General features: G+C 40.0%; 2 protein-coding genes across 8 annotated transcripts in view; both read right to left on the minus strand.

Moving 5' to 3' along the window:
- LOC119020609 (butyrophilin-like protein 2) overlaps window positions 1-6,811 on the minus strand; it is a 56,252-nt gene extending 49,441 nt beyond the window's left edge. For 3 of the 7 annotated variants that reach the window (XM_037100077.1, XM_037100075.1, XM_037100074.1), the window contains exon 1: window positions 6,567-6,807. In XM_037100077.1, the coding sequence (XP_036955972.1) occupies window positions 6,567-6,654 (88 nt within the window). In that variant the 5' untranslated portion in view covers window positions 6,655-6,807. Of the gene's footprint in view, window positions 1-6,566 lie in introns of all 7 variants that reach the window. The other 4 variants (XM_037100079.1, XM_037100078.1, XM_037100073.1 and 1 more) reach the window with 3 other exon arrangements.
- An 11,058-nt stretch (window positions 6,812-17,869) lies between these two features.
- LOC119020570 (V-set domain-containing T-cell activation inhibitor 1-like) lies at window positions 17,870-23,360 on the minus strand. Its single transcript, XM_037099986.1, has 6 exons — window positions 22,972-23,360; window positions 21,441-21,761; window positions 20,419-20,697; window positions 20,168-20,248; window positions 19,735-19,770; window positions 17,870-19,265 (listed from the first exon to the last, which is right to left on the minus strand). The coding sequence occupies exons 1-6, from the start codon at window positions 23,036-23,038 to the stop codon at window positions 19,189-19,191; spliced, it is 861 nt and encodes a 286-aa protein (XP_036955881.1). The 5' UTR covers window positions 23,039-23,360; the 3' UTR covers window positions 17,870-19,188.
- Between the last annotated feature and the right edge of the window lie 722 nt (window positions 23,361-24,082).

Here is a 24,082-nt window from a genome sequence, read left to right on the forward strand (position 1 = left end):
ATCAATTTTAGTGGGTAAATATACACACATTTTTTGCAGCTATTCCTAAAATGTGGTTATCAATCAATAATTAAACTTTCCTTGAAATTTAATGATTATAAAGCACCACAAGCATCATTTCCATTGAGTTCTTTGAAACCGAAATGTTTTCATATCTGGCTTTATTGACACCTACACCGATACAGATATATCTAAATAAATATTACAATACATCATAGACATGCAGCAGTCCTTCAGTTTCATGGTCACTTTCTTCACTGACGCCTCATACAGCCTGTTAATCTGAACATTTTTCCTGCATGTTAACGATGATGAATAAAATGAATGAATGATTCAAATCAGAACTCAGTGTCTGCGATTCTGTAAAACGCTGCAGATCAAGTTTTTGTGATAGTTGTGTGAAAAGAACCAGAATCATTAAGGATTAAGTGAAGACATCACATGATATTCTTCATGATTAGAGAATGGGAAAATATAATTACATGAAGGAGATGAAGAGACAGAGGAAGGAAGAGCTTCTTACTGTCCCACAGATTTTGAGTAAACACTGGTCTGAATCCACCAGACAGATTATTCGGGTCTGACAGACTGAACTTCTCCTCCAGACATCAATAAAGGTACGGCTATCTTTAAGTATGTTATCAGTGAAGAAGTGCTCAAATTACATGAAGCAAAAGTGGGAAAAACAACTTGATATTTTAATCTCTCTGAACAAAAAGACTCATCACGTGATGACTTCTACAATCTCACTAAGTGTCCAGAGACTGTAGCTGGAAGAAATACACAAGGTTCTTAATAACCCCAAAACTATAATTCAACATGTAGATATGTAATTATGTGTCCTCGTGTTCAGTGTTATACAACAAATGGAAAAAATATCTTAAAAACCATAACAAATTAAAGGTGCACTCTGTAGTTTTGGGGAGGAAATGTTAATGAGAAGAATTGACTATTTGTTTTTAATACATAAACAAACTAAATTAACAAACTCTCTCTGTTTTCATGACTGAATAAACAAACTGACTTTAAAAGGACAAAACAATCTCTACTGTTTCACTTAGTTTAATTGTGGCGGACCCTGCCACCTTTCCAGCTTCTGATAGTGTTCTGGGACCTTTTTTTCCTCCGAGAACATTTTGTTCACTGATGGATCAAAGTTTGTATTATCACCTCATTGATACTGTAAATATTAAAATTCTGAGTCTGAATTTCTTCTCCAAAACCACATGGTGCCTGTTTCCAAAATGAAAAGCTATTCCAGATATCCAGAATGTAATTCTAATATCCAAAAATACATTGTGACTAGTAAAAATGTCATTATGGATATCCACAATATATTTACAAATGTCCACAATTGCATTTTTGCTAGTCATAATACGAATTGTGGATATCCATAATGACATTTTTACTAGTCACAATGTATTTTTTGATATTCAAACATTCTACATTCATTTCTATATCTGAAGTGGGAGTTTTTCCTAGTAAGAATTCAATTGCAGATATCCAGAATGTAATTGTGGATATCTGAAATTGAAGGCCCAGTACACATGAATGGCATTTGTCCTAGGAAGAATGTCATTGTGCATATCTGAAATGTTCTTTTTGACAAGGAAGACTTGAATTACAGATATCTGCAAAACATATCCAGTCTTGATATTAAATGTTAAAACGACCACTTATACTTTTTAAGGATTTTCAGCCATCTTAAATCTAGCTTTGACTAGTACACTCACAGTTGTAGAGATCTTAAAATAACATTTCCACAAGTAAGAATGTTATTGCGGATATCTTTAATTACCATTCTGACCAGTGAGAATAGCCAACAGTCCATCCGTGATTCTGTGAAAAAGTACCAAAGGACTCAGAGAAATAAGTGTCTCAGATGTGTAGGCCAGGACATCTCTACAGCAGTACAGTCCTTCATCATAATGCTGTTTTTCACATTTTAATGTCATAAAATAACTGCAGCTTCTGCAACTTGAACACAGCAGAGTCTGACTACAAAACACTTTGACATCTAGGTAACATGAATGAGTTCACATACATGCCAGCTGTGTTGATATGGATACTACACGAGTATCCTCTAGTACAAAGGACTCACAGAATTAAGTCTGTCTCAGCCCTGCTACACCTTCCTTCCCCCTTTTTTCAGACCAACACTGCATAACCTCTAGTTAATCAGCCCAACTTCCCGATTCGATCCCGATTACTGAAGTCTCGATTTGATTACAAATCCATTTTCGATTATTAACAATTATCAATTGGCTTTCCGATTATTAACGATTATTGATCTTCTATTTAACATCAGTCGGCTGCTGAATTATTTTGCTTCTCTTTTGAGTAACACCTCACAGCACCTTCAGCATCCTATAGTGTAACTGCAATATTCAAATTATTATTTTTTATTTTGTTGTAATGTAGTCTTTCACTGCTAAAAGAAAGTTGCCAAGCTGAGCAGCCAGACTCATGTTAGAAGCATTGTCGGTGACGAGAACCAGGTCGTGTTTCTCTGCTCCCCACTCGTCTGCCATTACTTTGAGAAACTCACACATATTTGCGCTTGTGTGGCTATCATCCATAGCTCTCGTCTGAAGTATGTAGGACATTCGCTTCCATTAACTGCTGACATATTGAGCTGTAACGGTCACGTATGAGACTGTAGCTCTGGATGTCCAGGCATCGCAGGTTATTGCTGCCCTGTGAGCAGAGTTGAGGGACTCTTGCACGGAAATCTTTGTCTCCTAGTAAAGATTTGGAATCAATTTAAGCGTGAAAAAGCTCCAGGATGGAATAATACATCTTGGTGCCAGACTGTGGACCATGTAGCAGAAGCCAGTAAGAGGACGACTCCGGTTTGTGTTACAATTTAATCTTTTTTTTTTAATCGATCTTTGGAAATGTAATAATTGACTCATAATCATCAATATTATGATTGTGATTAATCAATAATCGATTTTTTTCACCAACCCTAATAACTTCATCATAACAACATCATTGTGTATTGTGATGCCGCCCACATTCCTCCAACACATCACATACAGCATCGCTGTGAACTTAAAACAAGCTCTATACGTGACAGTGGTTGTGGTCAAACTCAAACTCTGTGTGGCCCAACATGTAAATTAGGTCTCTAATCTGATGTTTCAGAAAGTTTTGTTATTAATCAGACATGAAGGAATCAAAGATGCATTTTAGATGAATGAGAGTTCTACCCAGAAGTTACTGCATACAAACATTGTGATTTGGGCGATATGGGATTGATTTTGTTACATCCATATCATAACCGTTTGAAAACAGTCAAAAAGAAAAATGGAGAGTAACTGCTGTTTGCATTTTTTGTTATGTGCAAAGAAAATTAAAAATGTTTTAAAGTACAAATGTATTCAGGGATTGCATTTGTTAGTTCAGTGCAAGTTAAATGAGTTATCTATACGGAAAAAAGTTGAGCACCAACTGTTAAAAAAAGTTATATACACAAAATGCTGTTTGCATTTTAATATTATTCTGTTAATGATAGAAACAACACTACATTTTGCAGAAATATTGAACTTTTTTCAGTCGAGTTTGAGCCCTAACCTGGAGTTTATTACTTCACAGCCTTGAGCACTCGTTTATTTTTGTTTCAATAATTCGACATTGACAGTATGACAACTATATGTGATTCTTAGCGGTCAACATTAAATCCTCTGGAATGTAATGAAGGTGCTCTTCTCAAGGTGTTACGAATATCTAATACTGTCCTCTATCAATAAAGCCATACAAAGGCCAAAAAAATGAAACTATATATACAAACATCAAGATTAAAAGATTTAATGAAAGCACTCACCAACAACAAGCTCAACGCGGAATTTTTGCATTGGATGAAGACGTGGAAAAATGCTAACAAAAGAGCTGCATTTAATACTACTCATTCAGTACGATAAAATATTACAGAGAAGGTAACTGAATTCATTACTCTGGATAACCAGCTCATCTCCGTGGTAGAGGATCAGGGTTTTCTTCATCATCTAGATTTTTTAATCACCAGTATGCCCTACTGTCTCGACATTAGATTAGACATCAGCTGTATCATCCAATAAAATATTAGTTAAGGCCAAGTATCAGATTAGGACTCAGTATCGGCAGATACTAAATATCAAATGACTTGGATTGGAATCAGGGTAAAAACAACCTGATCGGAACATCCCTAAGCTGATGAGTTACATAACACAGCCCCTTTAAGAGACTTGGGGTGAGGGTTAAAAGGCAGTTGGTTTTGCAGGATGTGACATACAGGTGCAGAGGCAGCTCAATGCAAGAGTGTGGTTCAGTCGTGCACTGTAATGAAGCACCAGCTTCCTCCCTAGTTGGTAACCCATTTTTTGTTCAGAAAGGTGTGAAGACAACCACACAATACAAAGACTGGGACTTTGAGTTGATTACCAATGTATGTAAATTGTGGTAATAATAACCTGTCAGAGCTAGAGTCCTTTGTGGTAGGCATCTTGTGCTGGTGTAGAAAGAGGAAGCGTGCCTCAGCAGTAGCCCTTTTATGTGGTGTAGGAGATGGCGTGTTCTCAGTTTCAGCCTGGCTCTATCTTGGCTCCAGCGTGTTCATCAACAGCCGAAAGCCCTCATTTTCAACGACGGTAATTTCTTGCGCTCTTGCGTTGTAAAGGGAGAGAGGAGATGCAAAGCCTCTCGTCAGGGTGATTTGCCCCTTCGGCAATTTTCGCTCAGGAGGTGACGTAATATTACTTTGTTTCTCACTGTGGTGGCGGCTTATATGCTGCTGCATGTTGCTCGTGTTGCCGGTATATGTTAGCAGTCTCTTGCAATATTTACATGCTGTTTTGGTTTTGTCTGTCCGTTTCTCACTGGTTGTATTTGTGTATATGGGGAATCCAAAATGCCACCACAGGTGATTTAAAACCTCGGTGCATCCTCAGTTTCAAAGTTGTTGCCTACCGTCGCCACGTCTTCCCTCATTCTGTGCCCCGTACCTAAGTAGTGACGTGTGTCACGTGACTTGATTCGCGATTCATTTTTCCTGTCAACCGGCGCAAATCGTCACGCATTTTTACCGATTCTTAATCGCGTCACGATGCATCGTTACATCCCTAGTTATTACATAAATAATGAATCAAGTACAAATCATTTGTTTGTTGTGAATGTGCAGTAGGTATTTTAGTCTAATGAAGAATGAATTTAGAACTTCAACTCTCCATTAGAGAGATCTCCCCTGATAAGCCAGTTGAACTGGAAAGGCGGACTCTCCTGCTACATCTGTGAGTGGAATGGGAGAGGGTGAGGAGTTCTGCTTTTTTTCCATGGGAAGAGAAACGACCAGCCACCACCAAATGTGTTTTCTTTGTTTGTTTTTCAGACTATAAAGATAGTATCCTGCACAACCCTTGCCAGTGTGATGTTTTATCTTTCACCTTGCTTTGCTGCACCTCACCTTCTGACACAAACCAAACTTCCTATCTTGTTTTGTAAGACATCAACCCTGCTCTGGCCCATTTTCACACAGCAGTAGGGCTGTGTCTTCAGGGCCTGTAGATGAATCTAGTCCAGATTTGAGAAGTCTGGGTACAGTGGTTTTTGATCTGGACTTGGTCTAATGTATCAAACAAAAAACGGTGAAATCTCCCCTTAAGCGTTTTCACAAATAAAAATAAACGTTTCACAAATACAATAGCGGGTGTCAGGCAAAGTTAATGTCTTACCTAAAATGTCTAAAATGTTTTTACATCAAGAAGTGTCACAAAAAACAGACAATCAGTGTACAAACAGTCGCACTGCACGTTACTTCAGATTCCTCTCAGCCTTCCCCTTCAACTTCAGCGTCGTTCGGAAATACGAGTTTTTCCTAGTAAGAATTCAATTGCAGATATCCAGAATGTTATTGTGGATATCTTTAATTGTCATTCTGACTAGTGAGAACACAATTTTGACACGGAGAAATGCTATTACGGCTGTCTAAAATGCAATTACAGATAGGGGTGTGCTTCGATTGATGAGCCACCCATAGCAACCAGGCAGTCGGCCTCAAGGCCGTGGCTAATGGGCTAGCTAGCCAACAGTCCGTCGGCGAGTATGTGAAAAAGTACCCAAGGACTGACTACAAACCACATCTGGGTAACATGAATGAGTTCACATACATGCCAGCTGTGTTGATGTGGATACTACACGAGTTCTGTCTTTGTAACTGAAGGTCTGAAATCATGACAAACTGAGCAAACTTCATCAAACTCTGACAAAGTCTATACACCTGGAGTAAGAAGGCGACCGATGCTAACAACAACAACAACCCGCCTGAGCTGGTTGGAAGATTGTACAAGACCAGCAACATGACAGCTCAAAAATTAGGAAACTAAACATCAAAACATGGTCTGTAACACATCAAGAGGATGCTGTAATCAGATCAAATCACACGAGTCGTGGAGGAAAAGGCGAAGAAGTGATTCTGTTAAGAATCTGAATTGATTCGCTAGCTAGCTGATACTTACATTAGCATGAGCGTCAGCTAGCATTACAGATTCTGGCTAACACTGATTAGCTACGAGCTGAGCGCCGCTTCGTACCTTGTTCTTGTCCAACAGTTCCTTCGGTTAAAGCCAGTAAATAACAACACAAGCAAAACAGCCACGAAGCTGATTTTAAGGCACTCATGGTGAACTGAACACTAGCTGGTTAACGTCGTTTACACTCGAAACTAGCTTAGCTTTATTTAGCTGTCAGCTGGAGAGGGTTAGCTGCTATGCCTGCGGTTACGTTGCGGTACGCTTGCAAGGCCTCCTCCTCCACCACCTCTTCCTCCTCCACCACCACTTCCTCCTCCTTCACCTCTTCCTCCTCCTTCACCTCTTCCTCCTCCTTCACCTCTTCCGGGTTTTCCGGCAGCTAGCCTCCAGGCTGCGTTTTCCCCTCCCGGTTGACGCTACTTCTAAAATACTTTTCAGAGATAGTTCTTCCGAGCCAATTTCTCACTATTCTCTGAGTAGATCTCGTCTTTGTCGGTCATAATTTCTACAAGAAATCCCAACATGTTGCACTGTCTCAGGTTCCTGACATGCAGTGGCGGTTTTGGGCATGGGCGAACCGTCTCTTTTCCATAACGTATGGGGCGGCACGACCGCTTAAAAAAAAAAATATACATAGGCGCCGCAAAACGGTTTTCCATTATCAATATCGCCTGTTTGAGAAATTGGCAAATTAGCGCCCCCTGCAGCTGCAGGCGCCCCTAGAAGTTAGAGGTAAGATCGGGCCTAAAAAATCCAGCCCGACCCGACCCAGGCCCGCAGGCATTAAAGCCCGACCCAGCCCGAGCCCGACCAATTAACTTGATTTGCAGGCCCGAGCCCGAAGCAAACCCGAAATTTCAATTTATCCCATAGTATTTTTGGCAGAAAAAAACGCAAGATTTTTTAAGATTAAAATAATCTACATATTTTTATGATCATGATAAATGCATTTACACAACGAAATAACGCTGGAACACAGAATAAGAGGCCAGACAATGAGAGTGAAAGAGAGATCTTGATGCGCACTCGCATTTCTTGGTGCTCCATATCGGGGATATCTGGTCAAAATAGATGTGGACTCGCGGAGGGAAGATTACGTTCACGAAATGTCCGCAAAGCCGTGCGCAAAGCGTGCTCTTGCTCTGCGCCTCCTGTTTAGTAGTAGTTATATAGCAATTACCTTACAGCGCTGCCTTCTCTGTTTTATCCAAATTATTTATTTACAACAAGTATTCCTTAGTTTAGTATCCACACATCGTTTTAGTATACATTTTTATAAACATATATTTATTTAAAAAAAAGTCAGCGAGAGAGAAGCCCGAGCCCGACCCGACCCGAACGTAATGATTGACATTTTAGGCCCGACCCGACCCGAATTTCGGGCCGGGTCGGGCTCGGGCTCGGGCTCGGGCTAAAGATCTTACCTCTACTAGAAGTTGACGCATTATGCACACTGCACAGAGATGCTGGGAACGGCCAAGGGGAGGGGTTCAGGGGGGACAGTTCACCTCTGGGTCTTTTAAATGAAACGCAATGTAAAGGGGGAGGGTGGGGGGTCCATTTATAGTACAATATTATTATGTAATTAGTTGCCAGTCACACCTTGACTTTCTTCCAAACAAAGCAAATCTCATTCATAATACTATGAATGCAGGCCATGAATCCTGCACCTTTCATGAATCGTGAGAAATGACTAATAAAAATAGGTGCCAAGGCGATTCAGAGGTCACCCAGGTGAATTGGTTTGGTCTTGACTTTTGGTCGCGAGTGCCAATGTTGGGGGATGGGAATTTGTGGACTGCCCTGCCAAATAAACACAGAGATGGACAGAAAGCGGTCAGCTCGGCGTGAGTCTCGCCCGGGGAGTAATTCAGTGTCGAACCGCCACTGGTGTCGGGAGAGAGAAGGCTGCCTTCTGTCACACCAGCATCGGTAAATGGTATCGGCGCCCTAATTGTTGGTACTCGCCGATGCCGATACCACCATTTTAGTGCCGATCGGGGCCTGTCCGATACTGGTATTGGTGCAACACTAATTATAAGTTCAAAAGACATTTGCAAAATACTGCTGGCCAGCTAAGGTTACGTAACATATCGGTAGCTTAATTAATTGGGCCCGGTGCCAATTCAACTCAGTGTTTCTAACGTGAGTAAACTGATAGCATTAAGAGAATATATACACGCCATGATGTAACTGCTGACTGCATTTTCAGATGAGCTTGTTCAAATATTTCTCAAAGAAGAGAAAGACACCTGATGAAGATGATGCTAGTCAGGAATCGTTAGCCTTTTACTGAATCAAATGATGACGGTTGGGTAAAAAATAGTGTTCACACTTGCGACCACGGCTCCCCAGAGAGCCCCCGCCGCTGAAAGAAATCCTGGAGGAAACACTGAAGTCAGTTTGCATTTTTTATTGCTGTTATTCAGGCCGACAACACACACATCAGGAGCATTACACCCACAGATTTGGAAAACTGGTTGAGCGCATTTTGTTTGACATCCTTTCCTGCAGTCAGCTTAATGTTAAATAGTCCGAAAGGGACAGTTCACTCAAATACTTATAATTTTTTTTTCCTCTGAGTTGTTGTGATATTTTTTGGAGTGAGTCAGTGACTCAAGATAATCCACAGACCTTGTTTATGTTCACGCAGGAACTATTTTCTTTCCGTACCACCAGGCAGAAGAAAGTGTGCGTCTAAAACTTTTCCCAAGTCATACACAGGAGAGAAAGCAATTTATATTAGAAACCAGAAGAAAAAATCTTCACTGGTCCTTTAACAGGCTTGATTTTACAACTAGAACAGCTTTTTTGTTTGTTTTAATGAAGTTTCTCAGCAGACAGCTACAACGTGTATAGCATCTGCTTTCAAACGTGCACTCGTGTGATCTCAGGTGAAAACATGAGTGAACTGTATCGGGTCCCAGTACAACTGTTAGTGGATGTCTGCACATGAAGTGTTAATATATGTTGATACAATACACAACATGGATGGATGGATGGACAATACACAACATTAACTTACCTCGATTATAGGACAATGTGATGCACTTTGTAGCTTTAAGCCCAACAAGAACTGCAGCTTGAACTACAGCAAAAACTGCAGCTCCTAATATGAATCCACCCAGCCATCCAACAGCCACTTTGGTGGTTTGGTCCTCACAGAGTTCTCTGAAACACGTCACAAAGAGTTCATATAAAACTCTAAATGTTACTGTAGATTATGGACGTCACACTGAACATTAGGGATGTATATCGTTTGGATTTTATCAATACTGATACTTATCGATACTACAACATTTTTGTTTTTGTGTAAAATATAAAGATGTTACAAGATGTTAAAAGCTTTTTTTTATTACCACAAGGTAATAATAAAGCTTCATCAGAACAGAAGCTATGCAATTACAAATGCTTCTCAGAAGAAAAAAAAAGAAAACTAGGGAGATGGCAAAAACCGCTTCATGGTCAACGTACAGAAAGACCTCAGCTGAATTTAGCATCGAGCAGACAGGAAGTCAAGCATCGAAACAACAATATGACATCCGGTTACTTTTCAAAATGAAAAACTCTCCGTGTTGACACCAGCACAAAAACCTCAAAAAAGAGACAAACACAAGCTCTTCTGCTAATCCTTCGGTCGGGAACAAATCCTGCTGTTGTTCTTATGACACATGCCTGTAACTGCGGTCACAAGTCGGCCTCGCAACGCCAGCTGTCTGCCGTACTGTGCTGTGGCGGACTCAAAACGCAACCGGTGGGGGTTACCGTACGGCGGAGAAAAACCAGATCAGAGCTGTAACGCAGCAGACACGAATCCAGTGGAAATTCGGTGAAAGCAACATCACCAAACACTTGGAGCGTGCACATAGTATGAAGCTAAACAAGTGCGCCGTGTTTGATTGCTTTAACAAAGCGAGTAAAGTTAGAAGCCCGGCTAACGCTAAAAGCTGCAGCGCCAAAGCAGCAGCACCCGGTTTCGTTTCTGCAACATCAAGTCACAGAGTTTGTTATCAAGTTTGTAGTAATTTCAGCATCACTGATATGTTACGTTAATCCTGTAGGTGGCATGAACCAAGCAGCAGCTACCAAAGCTCCGGACCGATAACAGTACCATTTGTCCAGAATTTTAACGGTATTCTGGTACCGACCCAATTAGGAACCGATACCAAAAAGTACTGGTCCTCGGTATACATCCCTACTGAACATAGACTACAAAGTACAACATTTAAAGGTGTTTAAAATACTTTCAACTTAAAACTCATGCAGAATTAAAATCATTTGTGAGTAAAACACAGAGACACAAAACTCACCACTGATAAACACGTAGATCTCAGCACTAGTCTGATGGCTAATTTCCTCCTGGGTGACTTCACAGCGGTAGCGTCCAGTCTTGGTCACACTGGTCTTGATGGTAACGTCATAACGTCCTCCGCTCTCTGAGACCTGAGGCTCCTCAGCAGGAAGGATGTTTCCAGCGCTGTCCTTCCACTCCACTGTAGGTTCTGGAGAAGCTCCTCCAACTTCACACTGCAGCAGTGCCCAGTCATTTGTGGCATCGAGTATTGTGATGATGAAGGGCTTTGATGCACCTGTGAACATAACAAAAATAGTTAGTAGTCAATAGTAAACATAATAATGGCATGTTTTTGTGTTTCTACCTTCACTGGCTGTGGTTGTATTGTAAATTAGCTCATCCCTTAAAACCTGTCCAACCTCCTGTCAACTGGCTGAAGTTTTTATTCCTACTGATCTTCTTTCCTCTTCCTTCTCTGTTGACGTCAGACAATCTGACTCTGTTGAGGCCTTTAAATTTAAACTTTGCTCCCCCTTGTCGTCTCCCTCATGGATCAATGTTGACTTTATTGAGAGATGGACACAATACATCCAAAAGTATCTTGTTCTTAATTACAAATATTTGCTTATCAAATCCAAATAAGAACCCTGGCATATGAATATGTATTTAAAATAGAAGCAATTTGTAATTCAAAGATATAAAAAGACATTTTATACAAACTGATATTATACTTAGACATTTATTAGACAGAGAGGGGGAGTGACACGCAGCAAAGGGACTCGAGCCGGGAGTCGAACCCAGGTCTGCTGCAGTGAGGACAAAGCCTCTGCACATGGGACAGCTGCTCTACCCACTGAGCTAAACAGCACCCGAGTTGAAACAGTTTTCTCATTGATTGCTGAAAATGGAAAATGGTTATGTGACATTTCACAGCTCAATTTTGATCATAACTGAAAAGAAAAGCATCTTCCAGCATTAACTGTAATTTTAAATAGTGGTAATGACTTTTTGTCATAAAAGGCTGATGGTCTTTTGGATCGTGACTCAGACTCATATGTTAAATGACAGATCAGATAAATTAATGCCACTGAACAAAACTGTGCAGTTACAGCAGCACTCTTTTCGTGTCGCTGTGTGGTTTTTGTTAAAGCAACCCGCATCAACGCTGCAGAAAATCTAAGTAAGTTGTTTCATTTCATTTGCACAGATGTTCTCGCTCTCTCCATGAATGTGTTTGTAGTGTTCCCTGGCTGTTTATCCAGGCTGGCCAGCCTTTTTGCAGAACATTAATAGTTCTGTAAGTTGTATTAATAAGTATGAACAGTATCTTAAACTCAGATGCAACATTAACTTCAAATGATCAGTCAGAATGTTGCTGCAGACAGTTTCAGTGCAGCTGCCTCTAAGGAAACAACAGGGTTTCAGTGTATTTACAGTCAGATGTTAACAGGACATTAATTTGTCTTTCACTAAAAGAAAGTTGCCAAGCTCAGCAGCCAGACTCATGTTAGAAGCATTGTCGGTGATGAGAACCAGGTCGTGTTTCTCTGTTCCCCACTCGTCTGCCATTGCTTTGAGAAACTCACACACATTTGCGCTTGTGTGGCTATCATCCATAGCTCTCTTCTGAAGTATGTAGGACATTAGCTTCCATTAACTGCTGACATATTGAGCTGTAACGGTCACGTATGAGACTGTAGCTCTGGATGTCCAGGCATCGCAGGTTATTGCTGCCCTGTGAGCAGAATTGAGGGACTCTTGCACGGAAATCTTTGTCTCCTAGTAAAGATTTGGAATCAATTTAAGCGTGAAAAAGCTCCAGGATGGAATAATACATCTTGGTGCCAGACTGTGGACCATGTAGCAGAAGCAAGTAAGAGGACGACTCCGGTTTGTGTTACAATTTAATCTTTTTTTTTTTTTTCTAATCGATCTTTGGAAATTTAATAATCGACTCATAATCATCAATATTATGATTGTGATTAATCAATAATCGATTTTTTTCACCAACCCTGATAACTTCATCATAACAACATCATTGTGTATTGTGATGCCGCCTCACATTCCTCCAACACATCACATACAGCATCGCTGTGAACTTAAAACAAGCTCTATACGTGACAGTGGTTGTGGTCAAACTCCAACTCTGTGTGGCCCAACATGTAAATTAGGTCTCTAATCTGATGTTCGAGAAAGTTTGGTTATTAATCAGACATGAAGGAATCAAAGATGCATTTTAGATGAATGAGATGTGTGAGCTTTGAAATAACAACATGAAAAAATAAAGTTAATGTATGTAAGCTAATGTGTGACGCAGTTCTACCCAGAAGTTACTGCATACAAACATTGTGATTTGGGCGATATGGGATTGATGTTGTTGAGCCAGTAGTTGAATAAAGGCTCTCCAGGGAAGAGCTGATCTTCAAATTTCTGCAGCTACATTAATCAGGTCAAGATAAGGTAATAAAAACATATATGCAATTATTTGGACACATATTTGAATTGGAATACGATTTCCAATTAGGAATCATCATGAGGAAATTAAATTAAGAAGTCTCTTTCATTGGGGTCTCTACCAAACAAATGTGTTTTCTTACATCTAGAAAACAACATTTGCAGGTCAGGACATCTACAGCATTTCATCACAGAGCTGTTCCTCACATTTTAACAACATCAAATAACTGCAGCTTCTGCAGAGTCTGAACACAAAACATGTAGGCCTTACTGATGGCAGAGGCTGCCCCACAGGCTGCCAACTGCACATCAGGAGCAGTTCTGGGGTTCAGTATCTTGCTCAAGGATACTTCGACATGTAGCTCAGTCCTGCCCCAGGGGAGCCGGGGATTCGAACCAGCGACCTTCCGATCACTGGTCCACCTGTGTTTTTGATGTTTCAGATTCATTAAGTGTCCTGAACTGAGACAGACACAGATGCTGCTGATAAAAAGATGCAGCTTTTATATTGTATACGGTTTCAAATTTACAGATTACTGGAAGGAATTCCTAAATAAAAAGTGAGTATGGATTTATTTGACGGCAAATGTTATCAAATGATAAAGAAGCAGCCCTGCCTGTATTATAGAAAACTGAGGATGCCATACTTTGAGATACATCAAGACATATTGAGAATGTTCATGCATTAAAATCGCTGACAGCTGAATTGTAATTTTGCACTATACAACCCATTTATAAAGCCCCTCAAGTTCTCTGGCTACACTCAGGGAGAACGTTCTGCGATTTCTCTTTTTAAATCACTCATTCTGTTAATTAGTCTACAGTGCAACATAGGCCTATATGTTATATGTGCTACCTCAAATTCTGTCTGAGCCACAATTACATTAATAACGTGTTTCTAAAAATACAGTACAGGGATGATTCAGACATTTCATGTTGTAAACATAACACAAACTATCTCTCTGTCAATTTTGCACATAAATAATATTAAGAATAAAAAAGATATCGAAAACAACAACATTGCTCAGTACTATATCATACTGTGCTTCTCCACGAATAACTTCACTAGTCTCAAAATACAGTGGACTTAATTGATTCTTTCATAGTAACTCTGCAGTCTTGTGGCTAAACTGTCTATCTCTGTTATAACTTAAACTAACAGGTCAACGTTAGTTTAACAGCTAGATTAATGAGTGCTGTAGGTTTATATGTAAAGGATAAATCTTTCATCTACTGTTCAGTAGTCTGTGGGAAGTTATTCCAGCCTCCCTGGTCCTTTATTTTATTTACTTAGGATCTGGACAGCCGACAGCTACAGTAGCTGCCTGTCCATTGGTGGTGAATGCAATCAATACCCAGCTACAGCATGAATAGATGTACATTCAGATCAAATCCAGCAATGCAGCAGTGTTGGAGTGTCACTTCATGGCCAGTGTGTGTGACGTACTTCGAACTTTCCACCCCTCCGATCAGTTTTCTGAAGGACGAAGCTGTTATGCTGTAATGCTACTAGCATCCTCGGCCCACTAGTGACTGTCTGTCAGTGTTGGATGATTAAAAATAAGACGAGGCAGATCATTACCCTGTGTTTTAAACTGGGGCGCAAAACCAAAGCAAGTGTTCACAGGTGTAACGCTACGCTGCACAGAGGAATGACTGTAGTGTTCCCTCTGAAACAGTTATCCAGTTTGAGTAGGACGTCCGGCTGCTGACCTGGTGTACTCAGCTGCTCATCTGAGGTCATAAGCCTGCTACAGTAGGTGAAACATGCCGGTCCTAAACTGATCATCAGCATCCACAGATGTGTGAAACTGAGTGACAACACGCAACATGTAATGTGACACCGTGGTTTCACTCATTCATGCTGCAGGTCTGATCACCTGATTATGTAACTGGCTGCCACAGTGTCACATCTGGCTGCATTTTCTTTCCAGAACCCCCTGATACCAGCACGGCCTCAGCCAAAACAGACCTCTGTCATTAAAATAAATAGGAGGACCTGAGTTCGGCTGAATTTGGTCTGAATGTAAACTTAGCATGTTATGTTATATCAAGTGTTCTACATATATAGGGGGCAACAAAAGACTGTGAAAGTGGTGGAACGCTCAGAAAACACCTGTTTGGATCATTCCACAGGTAAACAGAGTTCATTAGTAACAGCTGACAGTATCACAATTAAGTATGAAAGAGGCGTCCTGGAAAAGGCTCAGACGTTCACAAGCAAAGACGGGCGAGGGTCAGCAACCTCAGGAACATTTGTCAACGCACAATTGCTGGATTCTACACCAAATATAATCAAAGGAAATACTGAAAATCTCTTCATGTAAGGAGCAAGACGACGCCAAACCACAGACTGCAGCCAACACTGTGGCTTCAGAGAGGCCTGCATGTGTCCACATCCTGTCCCAGGGACGATGTGTGACGCACAATGAAGATGGTAATACAACAGTAAAGACATCAGACTGGTAAAAACACTTAATATGTCAAATAAGATGTGAATAAATGTGAAGTGACACAGTGATGAAGCTGCTCCATTAGATTTAGAATGAATTAATGGATATTTATCAAACCAACGTCTCGTCTCTTTTTACTATATTCAGTTCAGTATTGATCATAATAGTTTCTGAAGATACATTAAACCCCTTTAACCACACAGCTCTCCTGCAGGAATACAAACAGCATGCTGACGTTATTTTAGACTGTTTCACACACGAGTTTGTTTCTTAGCTGTATTAAGATAAACACCTAAACACCTACTGAACGTGGGGAAACGTGTAGGTGGAGGTTGAGGGTCCTGTCACTGACTGACGATGAATAACGGGATTAGTAGTTATAACATGAAACTGTTCTGACGATGATAAAAGTAACTTTCTTACCGTTTTCATGCCCAAATGTTGCTCCAGACAAAGTGAGCAGCCAGACACAGACTGACAGAAACTTCAGAACTTTAAGCAAACATCCACATCCTGTAGCTCTGTTTAGCTGACATGCTAACAGCAACTTAGCTCACAAAGTTATCACGTTGAGCACCGTTAACTGAGATATTAAGACTAAATTACAGACGCAGTCTTTAAAATTATTAATAATAATAACACCTTGTCTTTAAAATCTGATCCTTGTAACTTTCTTAGTCTTAAACTTTAAAATTAGGGTATTTAACACTAATAGCTGGGACTGTGGTATGCGTTAGCTTAAAGCTACCTGGGCCAGAGGAGAACTACTCTCTCGGAGGCGCAACACAAACTTCCTGCTTTTTTCTTTTGTCATACTGAGGAGCGTCAGCGCCTCCTACGGCAGCTGAGCGGGATCAGATGGAATACGCATTAATCCCGTTTCTCTCCTGATCTCAGCTGCTCGACCCATATCGAAAATTTCGAGTAATTAAATGTTTACAATGTCAAATTAAAAGGTCGCGTTCATCTGTGAGGATTTTAATACAGATCTGTTCAATCCAAGTGATCACAAACCGACTGAAGACTTTATCGACACAATGAGAAGTTCAACCAAAGATCAGCAGGGAGCAGCAGGATCACATCTCACTGAGCCTCACTGATACACTCAAGTTTACTAATGTTGCAGACAACAATGCAATAAATGGATCACGGATCAATGAGCTGATCAGCGAATCAAGTTAAGAAGCTGCAACTGGCAGTGAGCTGCTTTCTGTTCTTTCAGCAGTGAAGATATAAACTCCATGAAAGAACATAAAAGGTTTTTCGTTTTGTTTTCTTTCCGCTTATCCGTAAGAGTCGCGGGATGTTGCCGTTTCCCCCTGAGGGGCTGCGGGGCTTACTGGGGCCAAATCCAGTACACACACAATGGGCATAGGCCAGATACACTGGATGAGTTGCCAGCTCATCGCAGGACCCTTACTGATGGCATCTGCACATCAGGAGCAACTTTGGGGTTCAGTATCTTGCTCAAGGATTCTTCGACATGTAGCTCAGTTCCGCCCCTTCTGATCACCAGTCCACCAGCTCTACCCACTGAGCTACAGCCTACATGTCCCCTCCAGTTCGCAGTTTTTCATGTGACTTATTCACACAGAAAGTAACAAACAGTTGCGATCAGGAGATGAACTAAACTGTTGGACATGTTAGTAACATGATGTGAACACTGAGGCTCTCTTACCTCCGTGCTGCCTTCACGGTCCGATACCTCAGTAACTCTCTGGACCAGGTGACACATTCACGGTCTTTGTTCCGACCGGTCGAGCTTGTTTAGTTCCCGCAGTGAGAAATGAAACCCGTCCTGTTTTATCCTCAGAACCATTCAGTACCAGATAGTTCTGTTCGGTTGTGTTGTGTTTGTGGTCTCTCTCAGCGTGGCTCGTTAACCGCCGCGCTGTAATTTGAATCACTTCCGCCTCAGGACAGACATGCGCACGCATGCGCACATGTTCCCCTGCTCAGAATCAGTACAAAACTTCTGGTGAGTTAAAGGATCCACTCTGTACCAGAACAGACAGATGTTCAGTGGACTTTAATGGTGGAGGAGTGTGTTTGTGTTGTGTTGGTCAGATCTGAGTGTTTCCTGCACCGCTGACTGACTGAACGGTCCAGTGTGAAGTAACTGATGCACTTTCACTGAGAATGAACAGGAAATGATCATCAACCTTTTGGGTTAATTCAGTTTATTAAAGTGAGTAACGAGTGCTGACAGGCTTCATGTTCAGTCTGATACACAGTTCAACTGATCAGTGACCAAAAATGTCTTTGTCCACAAACTGTGTTTTATTAAACCAGAAACAATATGATTGTTATTTTAACTTGTTTTCATAAAATAAACACAAAAATGTATTTTAAATGTATTTAAAATTATTTGAATTGAAAAGATGGACCTTTGTCTTCAGTCTTTCATAACAAATTTCAAAACTGGCTAAATTAAATCAAAACACAGAGTAAAAAACAACATAAATTAAAAAAAGTAAAATAAATCCAAAATCATCCTGCACAGATAATAAGGGACTGATTGACTTTTAAAGCACCACCAGTGATTTTCACTGTTCACACAGATGCAGCTTCATTCAGGAACATTTTCATGTTGCAGCTCGATGCAGAAACAGAGACAGCTGAGCGTCTGCAGAGGATCAGAGCCGCTGCAGCTGGAAGTTAAACTATAACTTCTTGTTTTATATTTACACTGAAACACATTATTCCTGTATGAATACACAAATATATACACATATGTAACAATTTTGGTTAATAACACTAAAACAATAAATCCAAATGTATAATACCAAACAAGCTTGAGAAAAGTTTCACGGTGTTTATCTCCAAAAGGAGCATCGAACAAGTCAGAAAATCAATTATTGATCTGAATAAAATCAATTGGGCGACAAAACAAGGTCCTGATTTCTACAATCCACCTGCACATCAAAAACCTTTTGAAAACCAACAAAATGTGTAAAAGCAGAATTTCCTCCAACATGTAGTTCTGATGACAGTTGATGATGAATGTATATCTGCCAGGCACTGAGGTTTTAATATCTTCTATTCCAGATATAATTTTCTGTTTAACTTCTTCTATAATAAAATCACCACTCAGAACATCAGTGTTATCTGATGAAGCTTCCTGTGAACACTCTTTAACTCCTTCAGACACAAAACTGTTTCTTCTGTTATCTTTAATTGATCCAGATGTAGTTTTGTCCTTTTAAAGGCACCACATGGTTTAATTATATTATATTATATTATTGAATTATATTATTATATCATATTATTATTATTATTATTATTATTATTATTATTATTATTATTATTATTATCTATACACACGTGATATATTTTTAATACAGCCCAAGAACCAGGATCTTCATGTGAGACAGTCACCTGATTCAGGGTTTGGTTTCACTCTTTGACCTCTTGGAGATAATTAAATATTTATATTGGAAACAATAATTATGATGATCCGTAAAATCTGTAACTCAGGTACTCAGGCCAACACACGCACAGGTACACAGACCCGATGTTCACTTGGAAGACCGTATTTCTCTCGTGGGTCACAGAGAACTGCAGAACACAAACGTATGCATTACGTAGAGTCGAGCTTTATATTAAACAGAACAGATTTTGCTGGACAACAAAAGATTTTAATGTTTGATTCATCTTTCAAACAGTCAGTGATGGAGAGTGACAGACTGATCTGACTGGTTTCAGTCGGTGTGTTTTAAAGACTCTGAACTCGACACCAAACACAAATCCTGTTAAATCTCTGACTCACATTAATGATGTCATGATCTCAGCTTCCATCACTTCCTGTCAGGATTATTATAAACATCTATTTCAAGACTGAACTGTTAATAATGATCACTGAGCAATCACAGCTCAACCACTTGATTTAGAGTAGAGAACTGAATGATCTAAATAATTTATATTAAACAGTTTTTAACAACAAACTTCTTTGGTGACTGTCAGCAGTTTTGAAGAGGTGGAGTAAATGTAATTTTATACAAACCACCATTGTCGAGAGGAGACTTACCTGACAGTGTTGTGCGATACCTTATCCATAGTAAACCTGCAGCACAAAATAAAAGTAAACATTAAACACAGAAAGTCGACTTTTATATGACACAGAAATGATTCTGGTGATTTTAATGTTTGTTTCATCTTTTAAAAGTCTGTTTTAAACAATAAAGAATGGAGAGTAAAAGTTGGTCTGAACGGTTTGTATGGAACAGTGGAACCAATCAGCCATCAGTCTGTCTGTGACAGAAAGCCACACTGGTAAGAGTATTACTAAAAGTGCTGAACTGTCCCTTTAAAGGTTACAGCCTGACATATTCATCAGTATTAAACCTACAGATCTGAATCTGAAGCAACAAAAACAAACGTGATTGTATCACACGATGTATCTGTAATGTTGATGTCTGCACAAGATCGACACGTTGGTGTAATACAGGATATAAACTTACAAAAAAGCAGTGAAAGTGCTAAAAGCACAGAAAGGAGTGAAGATATCACCATCAATATCATCGCGCGTCTGGATAAGCTCTCTGAAACACATCACAGACAGTTCATGTGAAACTCTGAACGCCACAGCATATCATGTACGTTAACCTGAATATAGACTCGACCGGAACAACATTTAAATGTTAATCTAATAACACGCGAACACGAACATGAAAATTCTTTGATGACTCAACCATCATGAAATTAATCTCACCGTTTAACTGCACGAAGGTCTCAGAATAAGTCTGATGGTTTATGTCCTCCTGAGTGACCACACAGCGGTAGCGTCCTGTCTGGGTCACAGTGATGTTCAGGGTGATGCTGTAGCTGCTTCCTCTCTCTGAGACCTGAGGCTCCTCAGCAGGAAGGATGTTTCCAGAGCTGTCCTTCCACTCCACTTTAGGTTTTGGAGAAGCTCCTCGAACTTCACACTGCAGCAGCGACCTGTCCTGTGTTTCATCAAGCGTGGTGACGTACGGCTTTGGAGATGCAGCTGTGGACATCATATAAACATCAGCTTATCAAGGGCAGAACAGCATTTACTACTGGACTGTGAGACACGAAGTATAACTGAGGCTCCAGTGATGTAATCATGTTGTTTTTATCCTTCACTGACTGAAACACACTGTGTTATAGAGAGAAGACAGCAGAGAAGCAGAGAGACACACTGTGAGGCTCACACTAGATTTACTACCAGCTTTCTGTCACTACAATGTTGGAAGTGACACAAATGAACAATGTTTAACTTCTCTCCATCCTGCCTGCAAAACTCCATCCATCAGATTTCACATCAACCACAGACTGTTGATCCACAGACACACAGAGTTCAGGAGGAGAGAGAGCTGCCCGGCTCTTCTGTCTGCTGTGACGATCATCTCACCAAACATCTTTGTTTATGACGCAGCAGATGATGGTGGTGTCGCACGTATACTTTACAGTATAGTTCTTTTGAACTCAACACAGTCACACTCTTCACTCGTGCAGTCAGGAGTGAACAGTGTGAACAGGAGAGGCTGAGCAAACAGTCCTGGGTTTACTGACCTGTGTCTAAAATGGTAATCCTGACAATGATCCCTATTATTTTTAAAAAAATATATAAGTAATTTGATTACATTTTTTTGTCATGAACAGATTACACTTACCTTTTTTGTATCCTAATACAAAGTTCTGTGTACTGTGTTACTCCCTGAGCCTGCCTGTCATACAGAACATTACCTGTTTAATGAAAATACTCACCGACAACAAGTTCAATGTTGAAGGTTTGACTCGGCTGAAGACGTGGAAAAATGCATCTGTAGCTCCCGCTGTCGGCCATCTTTGTATTATTGATCTTTATGGAGGCGTTGCCGTTCTTCAGTTGATTTTGAAAATGTGAGACTCGACCTCTGAACTGCTCATCTTGACCTGGGAAGCCGTTACTGGAATGAAGGCCTGAATCATAAAAGAACACCTCCTTCCTATCTTTCTTCCAGTCAAACAGTTTTCCTGTGAGGTCCTCTGTGCTGATCAAACAGGGTAAAACAGCATCACTGTCTTGTTTCACGACCACTCTGACACCTGGACCGGAAACATAAAGTAAATGTGATCATTACAATTCAAACAAGTGATCAAATTACTTATGTCTATAAATGTTCCTCCACATCACAGGCTGCAGGCTGACAGAACCTCACACTGTCCAAAGAGATATTCACCACGCTGGACAACCTGCAGCCTTTCTTTACACTCTGACTTCTGACTCAGAGAGTTTACACTTTAGAAACATCTGCATATTATCACACACACCATTATTAACACAACACAGACACATTTCTCTACGTTAACAACAGTTTGAGGGCCCCAAAATCTACCCTGGTGTTTCCATACATTCCATACATTTTTATAAAAGATGAAGAAATGAAACATGTTTGCACTGCTGACAAGTTTAGTTACAATATCAATCTAAAGTCAGCTGAAGACATGGTCCATTTATGAAATATTAAAGGGATTTAATTTTTAAATCCAACATCATGTTTTCCTGCTGTTGTGTCTTTGTCATTGTGAAGTGATGAACTTTCCTTCTGAAATGAATAAAATGAGTCTGCAGAAACATTCCAGTCTTAATTTCGAGTCTTCACAGTGAAAATATGTGACACTGTGGTGAACTCTGCTGTGTTATTGGTCTGAGAAGACTCTTAATGACAGTCTGTCATTTAGATCCACATGATGTTTCCAACTTTATCTTTAATCAACAACTTTGACTCATTATTCACAACTGAGAGACAAAGTGTTCATATTCAAAGTTACAATCTTTAAAACCCAAATTACAGGAAGAAGTTAATTATTCATTATTAATTTTTTTTATACATTTATTTATTTTGTTTTATATGTTTATATATTTCTTTGTTTATTAATTGATTGATTCCTTGTTGACAGACTGACTTAATGAATATGAACTCACCTTCTTTACCTTTATTTTGAAATAAGCTGTTTTTACCGTAATGCCTGGTATATAAACGAATCGCAAATTAACGTGGTTTGTGTGTGAAGCGCAGTCAGCAGGCGAAAGTGAAACTGAGTCGTACAGATTAAAGCTGAAATAAAACAAAGTTGATTAATGGAGTCGACACAAAAGATACAGAGGAGAATTACGCGGAATTAAATAATAAATAAAGTATCGACCAAACATCCAGTGGTGCCTTTTATAAACAATACGATGGTGGACAAACATGTAACTGTTAGGCTAACGTTGATGTGAACGCTACAGATCGTGACTTTTCTGCTTTCTTACCATTTTGTCCAAGTGTTATTGTGCACAGAGTCAGCAGACAGAAACAGAGATCCAGAGATGTTCTCATGTTGGGGCTGAAGTTGGAGGACGAACCTCACAGAACTTCTTCCTCAGAGTTTTAGCAAACGAGAAGCTAACCTGCTGCTAACTGTCGTCAAACACAGATTTACAGTCCAACGTCCAAACAAAGTGTCCGCGGGCCGCTGCTGAGCACCAACCAGTCCAGTTTAACGTTAATCCCGCCAGTCAGTGCGTTGATGTTCAGTAGATTAACGTAATAAGGCCTCGACACGCCGATGTGTTTGTCAACATTTAACTTCTGTGCTGCAGGAAACTGTCGCGCGGTGACCGGAAACTGACTTCCGCATGTGACGTGACGCTGACGCGGTGCTGAGCTCTGCTACCTGCACCTGAGCTCTGCGGTGTTATCACCGCATCTACTAATGTCACCTCGGGTTTGGCAGATTACTGTGCTGCTGTATTTAGGATATCTGGACATTTTGTTCAAAGGAACTGACAGATTTATGTAGTTCTGTGTGTATTTATGTAGTTCTGTGTGTATTTATGTAGTTCTGTGTGTATTTATGTAGTTCTGTGTAGTATTTACGTAGTTCTGTGTGTATTCATGTAGTTCTGTGTAGTATTTATGTAGTTCTTTGTGTATTTATGTAGTTCTGTGTGTATTTATGTAGTTCTGTGTGTATTTATGTAGTTCTGTGTAGTATTTATGTAGTTCTGTGTGTATTTATGTAGTTCTGTGTGTATTTATGTAGTTCTGTGTAGTATTTATGTAGTTCTGTGTAGTATTTATGTAGTTCTGTGTGTATTTATGTAGTTCTGTGTAGTATTTATGTAGTTCTGTGTGTATTTATGTAGTTCTGTGTAGTATTTATGTAGTTCTGTGTGTATTTATGTAGTTCTGTGTGTATTTATGTAGTTCTGTGTGTATTTATGTAGTTCTGTGTAGTATTTATGTAGTTCTGTGTGTATTTATGTAGTTCTCTCACATCTAGAAGTTATTTGTGCCACAGATCTTGTTAGAAATATCTTCAGAGCTGTTTTGGTCATTTTGACAGCAGATTTTCCCAACAATGAATATTTTAATTTCCTT

The sequence above is a fragment of the Acanthopagrus latus genome, chromosome 6, assembly GCF_904848185.1.
Source record: "Acanthopagrus latus isolate v.2019 chromosome 6, fAcaLat1.1, whole genome shotgun sequence".
Classification (NCBI taxonomy): domain Eukaryota; kingdom Metazoa; phylum Chordata; class Actinopteri; order Spariformes; family Sparidae; genus Acanthopagrus; species Acanthopagrus latus.